The 8,946-nt window shown below is 57.1% G+C and overlaps 1 protein-coding gene across 1 annotated transcript in view; it reads left to right on the top strand.

The window, feature by feature from the left end:
• Window positions 1–1,059: 1,059 nt before the first annotated feature.
• TMEM181 (transmembrane protein 181) overlaps window positions 1,060–8,946 on the top strand; it is a 38,061-nt gene continuing 30,174 nt past the window's right edge. The window contains exons 1-2 of the mRNA XM_023521101.1: window positions 1,060–1,193; window positions 5,511–5,614. Coding sequence (XP_023376869.1) covers window positions 1,075–1,193; window positions 5,511–5,614 — 223 coding nt within the window. The 5' untranslated portion in view covers window positions 1,060–1,074. The remainder of the gene's footprint in view (window positions 1,194–5,510; window positions 5,615–8,946) is intronic.

Here is an 8,946-nt window from a genome sequence, read left to right as displayed (position 1 = left end):
GAAAAGCATACGTATACGGACACGATTTCTGTGCTTGCTGATTTTCTTTGTGCCTCCCACCTGCCCTGTGGGTCTTATCAGTGATTTACAGGTGAAGACACCACGGCCAGGAAAGTTAGCTCACCCACCGCTGAGCCTGCCCATCTTCCTCTGCCCGAGCAGTGGGGGAGCACCAGGCAGATAGGCCCCCGGCCCGTGCTTTGAACTACAGCAGAAGAGATTATTTTTTATGAGAGAAATGAAATCTCAACTAAAATAAGAATGGGCTGAGACTGAAAGTCTCTTTCCACTGCCCCGATTCTGATTTTTAATTCTAAAGTGGGAACTCCAGGCATGACCTGAATGGGTAGCAAAATTTGTAATACTGAACTATTTTCAGTCTTAGGTGCCTACTGTGCTGTGACTTTATGAGGCGAGATAAAATGAGTATTTACAAAACCCTCAGCCTCTGGGATGCTGTTTCCCCTGCCCTGCTGTGCATGTTGGTTGTCGCTTGGGTCCCGTTAAAGGCAGGGTTGTGGGGGCTGGCTTTCCCTCCCATCTCTCCCCGCATGTCTGAAGGATGGCCCGGGAGGTGTTTTCTGGAATTCTCTGCTCACCCAAGTTCTCTCCATTAGTGGTCATTTTGCTCCAGGCCCATAAAGAGGCTCATCGGGTGCTCGCCTCCCGCTTTTCTTTCTAGTGCTGTTTTATTAACTCTTATGGGGCCCGCGTGGGAGGGAAAAGTGCTTAGTGGGAAAAGCAGCGTTGGCTCCGGCAGTTCTGGAGTACTCGGGGGCCCTAATGGGGTCACTGGCTTCCCAGCTGGCGGAGCAGGGAGCAGGCCCACGTGACCGAGGATGCGTGGCCGGCAGGACTGAGTGGCGGGGGCGGGGAAGCGGGGGGAGGCGCTTGCTTGGAGCCGCTTTGGCCAGGTCACTGACTTGGAGGGCAAAGGCCAGGGCCACAAACACATTAAAAGACAACAATGGGAGAAAAAAGTTAAATTTTGCAATTCAGTTTTCTTCCGCTCATTTATCCTGGCAGGGAACCAGAGTAAAGCCAGGGCAGAGTGCATAGCTGGGGAGGGAATCCATGTCGCTGAACGCCTGCCATTCCCAGGGCACAGCCTTGGGCCCCGAGAGGCCAGAGGGAGCTCCAGGTTGGGGAGGCGTGAAAGTGTGTGAACACTTGTCACCCATGGTGACATCCGCGTGAGTACCCCCATCCTGCAGCCGAGGAGATGGTTGCTCTCAGTGTCTGGGAGGCGGGACCTCGCTGGGCGGGAAGGGTGAGTGCCTGGGGGCTGGAGGGAGGGGACATTGGAGTGACTGACTGTCAGTGGAAGTAGGAAGGGCAGTGCATAGTGACAGGGATGGTGGGTGACTGACTGTCTCACCTTCTAAAAGGACAGCCCAGGTGCCTTCAGCTAGGTTTCCATGCCCGTGTGTGACTTAGTATCTTGCGGTTCGTTTTCAATTTCGGTTTATTTTGGGAGTGTGCATATCGATGGCAAGCTTTTAGTTCTCGTAGAGCCTGTCGTGAAAAGTGGCTTAGACATCGGGGCTTTCCAGAAACCGAGCCGGGCTTGTCCCGGGTTAATTCGGTGGCTCCATGTCCTGGTGACCCGTGTGCTTTCCATCTTTCGGCTCTCCGTCCCGGGCCCGCGGACAGTGCCGCCCTCTGACGTGTGGTGTGGCCGCAGCCCCGTCCGTCGAGGGCGCAGGAGGCTTCCCTCCCAGCTGGCACGGCACATCCTGGCAGCGCCCGGCCGCGTGCCGCAGGTTCTGCGCCCTGGTGGAGGGGGGCCGGCAAGGCGGGGCCCGGCGTTCTCGGTCTCCGTGATGGGGGCTGGTCTCGCTGGCAGGGGACCACGGTGGGAGGGGGGCGGCGAGCGGCCCTGGGCAGACGGCCGGTGGTGCTGCCATCTGCCCCAGAGGAGGTCCCGTCATCTCCTTTCTGTGGCATGGGCACACCGTGGGGGAGATGTGTCCAAAGTCGCAAACGTCCACAGACTTTCAGAGGCACGATAGTTTGGCTGTCACTCTGAGTGACAGGGAAGTCGCTGGAGAGTTTTGAACTGAGAACGAGCTCACCTGGCTGTCCCTGGGGTGGCGGGGTGGAGGGCAGAGTGTGGGGGCTGTGGGTGGGACAGGAAGACGGGAAGCTACCGCGCCTCAGTGAAAGCCGGCAGAGGCTCGGCTGGAGAAGTGAGAAGGGCCGAGTCTCCGTGTGCTTCGAAGGCTCGTTGATGCAGCACATGTGGTGCATCAGGAGCGAAGGAAAGGCAGGTGTCGGAGGTGGCTCCTTAGTTTTTGTCCCGAGCACCTGCAGGGTGGGAGGTGCCATTTCCCCAGGTGGGAAGATGACAGACACACAGGCTCAGTGGAAGAGCGGGAGTCTGGTTTTAGACGCGGCACCCTTGAGGGGCTGGCTGGGCGGAGCGGTCACGTCGGCGTTTCGTGCAAGTCTGAAGTTCAGCTAGATACAGACGTGGAATTGCCCACATGGTACTGTCTCCAGCAGTGGGGACCACGAAGGGGCGAGAGTAAAGACGGGAGGAGAGGCACAGGGCAGCGTTATGCAGCTGCGTCCCAGTAGGCGGCGGCAGTGAGCCTTGGCCGTGGAGAGCCCTAGTTTTCCAGCTATTTCCTCGGGGAATTTATGGCTCCACAGACTTCACCTTGTGCGAAGCGGCCCGCTGGGAAAGGTTATGCGTACGCATAGCGGTTTGGATTATGGCTGCAGTTTCTGGACTTGGTTTTCCAATAAAGGTGTTTTTAGTTTCTCTAGGAAACATAGCTGTCATATTTTAAATCACCCATGAAATTGAGATTAATTTAGGAGGGACCTGAAGAGTCCACGCTGGCCCCGAGGGAACAGTCTGTTCCGCTGCATTTGAAAGGTCGTCTAGAGCTTGGGGGCTCCAGCTTGGCCAGAATTTTAGAATGTGTATGAGATGCCTGAGTGTGAAAAGGTTCATGGGCCTGGAGAGGGACACCGACTATGTGTCTCATCAAGAAAAGAAAAGACACGCCAGGCCAGCGGGGTTTTGTAGGAAGTAAGTCTTCCTGCTCTGGTTATAGAAGATTTTCATCTGCTGTGGTGCTTGACTCAGCCAGCGAGTGCGAGGACATGGGGGCCCCTTTCCTTGCTCCCTGGCATCTTATCACCAATTTGAGGGAACTTCGTGAACACTTGCAAGGTAGCCGATGGACGTTGAGAGCTGAGTAGGTGTTTTCTGAATGCCTCCTGTGTGTCTGGTGTCCGTGCAGATAGACTGGTGCTTTGTCTTCAGGCGCTCAGCTGTGTAGTACGGACCAGGTGTGTTGTAACGGTTTAAAAACGTGGGCAGCGGTGAGATGGAGAAGCGAGGGGAAGTTTCATGGGACATGCAGGGACGCCGTGAATGCCGTGTCAGATCTGGAAGGCATGGCGGGGAGCAGAGAGCATTTCCGATCGGGAGACCAGTGTGCGGTCACCGGGCTGTCTGGAGTCTGGCCTGACCCTGCCGGGCTGCAGCGTGGAATTCAAGCTCTAGAGCCTGATGCTTGGGTTCGAATGGCTCCGTCACTTCGTGGCTTTGTGATCTAGGGCAAGCTGCCTGCCTTTCAAAGCCTGAGCTTTCTCATCTGTGAGGTGAGGATACCGCAGAAGTAGCTACCGCAGAAGGTAAATGCGATGACCAAGGGACAGTTTGGGGGGACCTTGAAAGCCATAGGGAGGACTAAACTTTACTGAGTGGCTGTGGGGAGTCACATGGGCTTTCTGTGCTGGGGAGTGCGGTGGAAATGTTGTAATTCCCATCTGGGGGTAATCATGGCAGGAGCGGTGAGGGCCAGGACCCCGAGACCAGTGCGCATCACTTACGGTCAACAGGTTTAAAGTCTCTAAGCCTCAGTTTCCCCATGTGCAAGCAGGGGCCGGACTTCCTCCCTGAGGCAGTTTCTGGCTCTGATATTTTAAGGCTTTCCGGTCTGTTACCATCTTTCAGGTTCACAATCTGAGTTGGGCTCAGGCTCCTTGGTCCACTGGCTCTCTCCTCACGCACAGTAGGGTCGTTTGTGGTTCAGCCTGTGGACCTGAGTCCCAGAGGAAAAGGTCGAGGCACTCATTCCTTTATTTCTTCACTGTGACACTGCACGTCCACTCCCCCGAGGCCTGGCGGGTCCTGCTGGAGCGAGCCGACCCAGTATCAGCAAAGCCACGTCAGAGCAGTGGTGGCTCCAGGGCCCCACCTTTGCCTTGAGACAAGGTCCAGCTGATTTCCTGTGAGGAACCGCAGTCTCTGGCCATAAGGGAGAGGGTGTGTGTACACAGAGCCGTGTGAGTTTTGTGCCACAAAAGCAAATAGCCGTTCCCTCTGTACCTGTTCAAAGCCTGTTCTCTCCACCAGAGTGTATTGTCACCTGTCCATAAGGCGTGAGAAATTCCTTCCTGGGGTCTCAGCTCCCAAGACCAGGAAGTGCTCGTGGATTAGAAACAGCGCAGAAGGCAAAGCAGTCGGCACCCTGACGCCCTCACGTCTGGGTTGATGGGTCTCCTCTGTAGGTTACGGGGAAGGGTTGGCTTCCTGCGGGGTGGCCTGGCCTGCCACCTCCTTGTACCAGGGCTGAATTACAACACTGCCACGTGCATGCGTTTGCATCACGTCTGGGGCTGCACCGAGGACGTGACACAGAGACCATGTGGCCCGCCAAGCCTCAAACGCGTTGTCTGGTCCTTTCAAGATTTTTCTTTTGTTTGCTGGCCTCTGATGGAGGGAGTTCTAAAAGAGGAATGACCCTCGCCCCACCATTTCCTTCTGACGACAGGATGCAGTACGGAAGACTCGGGGAACCCGAGCGTGTGAGTGTGAGGCTAGGTTTCCACGTTGGTGTTAAGTCACAGAAAACTGCCCGCTGGTTGCTCACTGGCATCAAAACCACACCCCACAGGGCAGGTCGGGCAGAGCTTCACCACCGTGGGGCGACGCAAGTGAGGGGCCTCAGATCGTGAGGGACCCTGGACAGGAAATCTGACACCGAGGAAAATGTGATGCTGGTGGCACCTGGAGTTCCCAGTCTGGGCTTGACTGTCACAGCTAAGTTAAAGCTGCACGTTTGCCCGTGAGAGACTTAGGGCCTGCCACTCAGGCTCTGCTCTGGCAGCTGGGGGCGGGGCTGTGTGCAGAGGGGGGACCAGCCACCACTTATGTGGCATGGTGAAATGTGCCCTGGGTGGGCGTGGAAGCCGTAGCACATTCCCCTGCCACGAGGAGTGGGTGTGGCTGGCCCTGTGCATCCCGGGGTGGCAGGGGCCCTCTCCGACCCCGAATATACCAGCGTGTCACCCCCACCCTGCAGTGGTCCCTGAGGTGGGTGAGACTGTTTTACCAGGCAGGTCACCTGGTTTCGGAGTAGGTCCGCGGCTGGGGTGAGGGCCTGCAGGTGGGGTGGGGGTGGCCTGGCGTGTTGCTGGTTCCGGGAGGAGCCTCCTGTGACCTGAGCCCTTGGCCCGCTGGCCCCTCACCGCTGGCTTCTGCCCCGCAGGCTGGCGCCCATGCGGCTGTACACGCTGTCCAAGCGCCACTTCGTCCTCGTGTTCGTCGTCTTCTTCGTCTGTTTTGGCCTGACCGTCTTCATCGGGATCCGAGGTAAGGTGCAGGTTGGTTCTCTTGCTGTAGCGCTTTTTAGCCCAGCCCAGCTGTACCCACCTGCTCTCTCCCGCCAAGGGCCCCGTCGTGCGCCCGCCGAGTGGAGGGGTGACCCTGCTTCCGTCCCACACAGCCAGGGCCTGAGGTCAGTGTGGCAGCGCTGGGCGACCTTGACAGTGTAGCTTTTGTTGGAGAGTCAGACATTTCTGGAGAGGCTGTTGCGAGCCAGGACGCAGCCTCAGTGCTGGGGAATCCAGACCATGCTGGTGGGTGTGGGAGACGGGCCGGTGGACATTCTACTGCAGCAAGGTGCGGGGGCGGGGGCGGGGGGGTGTGAGGTGCTGGGGCACAGGCCTAGGGCGGCCGCGGGGGCAGGAAGGCTGCTCTGGCGATGCCCGAGCTCTTGGCAGGAAGGGACCTGCGGGTGGCGTTGGCCTTGTCTTCAGGGCCCGGGATACCCTGTGGTCCCCCAGCATGCTGTTTGAAGGGAAGAAACCTGGGTTTCTGGAACCTTGTGAAAACCAGCCGACTTCCCTGGCCCTCAGCTTTCCACCTCTGAGAAAGGGAGTTGGATGGGACGATTTCAAAGGCATTTTCGAAGCTAAAGTCGCTATGGTGTGTGCCTCAGCGGACTAGTTTCTTAACCTGAAACTTGGGTTGGTGAACGGACGGAGGAAGCTGGGAAGAGGGTGGTTATTTAGTTGCTATTTACCTGCTGATGATGAAGGCGGTGATGGTGACAATGGCAACTGTAGCCAACCCCTCGTTTTTCTTCCCATGAAGTCCCCAAAGAATAACGGTTACATTAATCACAGCGCAAGACATACCCATTATCTTGGGTGCTTTCACGGCTGTCCCTTAAGGTTTGTAGGGGACCATTCATGTTCTCATGGAATCCAGTCTCACGGGACCTCAGCCAGCTCTCGTTTCCTTAAGCCATTGTCTGTCTCAGACACCTGGGATCACGCTCAACCTTCTCCCCTCTTGCAGAGACGAAAAGTGACATGGCAGGGCCGAGAGGAGAAATGTGACGTCAGGGTTGCTGGGCCCCTGCCCTTCTTCCCGTAGGGTCCTGGCATTAGCCAGGGTTCTCCAGAGAGACACCAGTGGGGTGAAACAGCCAATAGGAGATTTATATAGATGCAGATTTATTACAAGGAACTGGCTCGTGTCAATACGGAGGCTGAGACGTCTCGGGGCCGCACCTGGTGGGACAGGTGAATTCTGTGGGCGTGGCCCGTTGCTACATTTCTTTTGCTGCGAGGTGACTTTCGTGGTCAGGAGCAATGCTGTGTGTGTGGAGTACCGTGATGGTGCTAAGGCCAGCTTGGTAGTCCACAGACGGTAGTTTTGGCAAAAGTGTTGCGTGTGGGGAAGGCAGTCCCATACCCAGAGTGAGTGTAAGGTCCGTTAAGAACAAGACGCGGTCCATTAAGAACATACCCAGAGTGAGTGTAAGGTCCATTAAAGAACAAGTCGTGAGGGAAGAGGTCCCATGCAGTCAGTCCGCACTGATCACCTCGGTCAGTAGCTGGCTGACCGCTCCCCTCAGCCCCCTAGGAAACAGGGCTGTGTCAGGGGCCCAGTGTTAGACTCTGCTGCTGGCACACTGGGCACTCAGCGGTGGCCGTGGCCAGGTCAGCCTTGGTGAGTGGAGTCCAGGTGCTGAGCCTGTGCATAACCTCCACCCCTGCCCCCAAGGTCACTTTGCTCATGAGCCCACTGGGCAGTGGCCGGGGACAGGGGCCGACGGGTATCCACTGGGTGGGTCATCCTTCCTTCTCGATTATTAAAACCCTCCTTTACAGAGGTCACTTCGGTGAGCAATCACATAGAACCCAAGTATTTTCATATTTTTTGCCTATTTAGAGAGGTCCGTCCACATACCTCTTCCTCAGATTTCCTCGTCACCATTTTTCCCACGTGTTCCTTCCAAGTCCCTTACCATGTAGGCAAACCATTGGCCACACCCAGCTGGCATATAGTCCAAGCACAGTGGACAGCCAGGTGCACTGCCCCAAGCTCTGTCCGCTTTGGGGATTTTCCTTCACCTCTGTCCTTCAGGGGTGTCCTGGGGGCTGCAGTGCCACAGCTGTCCCCTTCAGGTGGCGCCTGCCAATCGTGAAGAACCACCTGCAAACCAGGCCCGAGTCTCCTCGTCCTCTGTCAGTTGACCTTAGAGAACTCCGATGGTGCCACAGGTGCATCTGGGAGACAGAACTTAGTGAAGCTGAAGGGACCGTGGGCTCTGGGGCCACTTCTTCCTGTAACCTTCCTGAGCCTCCGGGGCCTGCTCGGGCCGGGTCACACACGTACCGTCCCATCTGGTGATGGAGCACTGCCCTGCACGCCCAGCTGCGTGGCTCGGTGGGTCAGGTAACGCCCGTCATGATGGACAGCTCAGGTCGCACGGTCACTTGGTGGCTGGTGGTTAAGCGTCAGTCTCTGCTGAGGCCCAGCAGCAGGCCAAGTGGAGACTAGTTATCTGCAGAGGATGACCCACGCAGTGGATACCCGTTATCTGCAGAGGACGGGTCCTGAAAGCCTGCTCTGAGACTCACCCCCGCGGCGTGGGGAAGGCTCCGGCTGGCATCCTGGTCTGCCGCCGCCTCGCGCACGTTGGAGCTGCGGCCAGCAGGGGGCAGCACGCACGGCAGGCCGGGCCGGGCCTGTAGCAGCGCCTCCTCTGTCTCGGGACCCACTTGTATGCAGCAGTTTTTGGGTCACTGGGTACGTGGGCCGGAGTAGCCCACCCAGCTGGGGAACATGTCACCTTCAAACCCCAGGGCCAGTCAGGCGTCGTGCATCTGTTCTGGGTGCACGAGAGCCCCAGGGCAGCAGCTTATCCTCACCTCAGAAGGGATATCTCTGCAGGGCGCACACCGGTCCCCCAGAAAGTTCACTGAAGCAGAAGGCTCCTGAATTGTCATCAGATTCATTTTCCACCTTCTGACATGCAAGTGTCTTGCCGACAAGTTTAGAGTAGTTGCTATTTGTCACTCACTTGCTACGATCAGCGTAACGTCTTCAGTGTGATGGACCAGCATGATAGCTTGTCGGGGGGAAGATGGTCCGGGCCTCTGTGGACTAAGTTGACATCAGCGGGAGAGTCGATCTGCCCAGCTGCAGGACGGTGAAGTGTACTGCTGGCCTTGCTAGTGAAAGCAAACAGCTGGTGGGCCTTGTTGGGGATGGAGAAAAAGCCATTTGCCAGAGAAGTAGTTGCATATCAGGTACCAGAGGATGTGTGAATTTGCTCACACGATGAAGCCCCGTCTGGTACAGCAGCTGCGCTTGGAGTCACCACCTGGTCGAGCTTATGATAATCTGCT

Source organism: Pteropus vampyrus, unplaced genomic scaffold, assembly GCF_000151845.1.
Source record: "Pteropus vampyrus isolate Shadow unplaced genomic scaffold, Pvam_2.0 Scaffold292, whole genome shotgun sequence".
Taxonomy (NCBI): domain Eukaryota; kingdom Metazoa; phylum Chordata; class Mammalia; order Chiroptera; family Pteropodidae; genus Pteropus; species Pteropus vampyrus.
The sequence above is the reverse complement of the archived record's forward strand: the minus strand, read 5'-3'. Positions and strand labels throughout refer to the sequence as shown.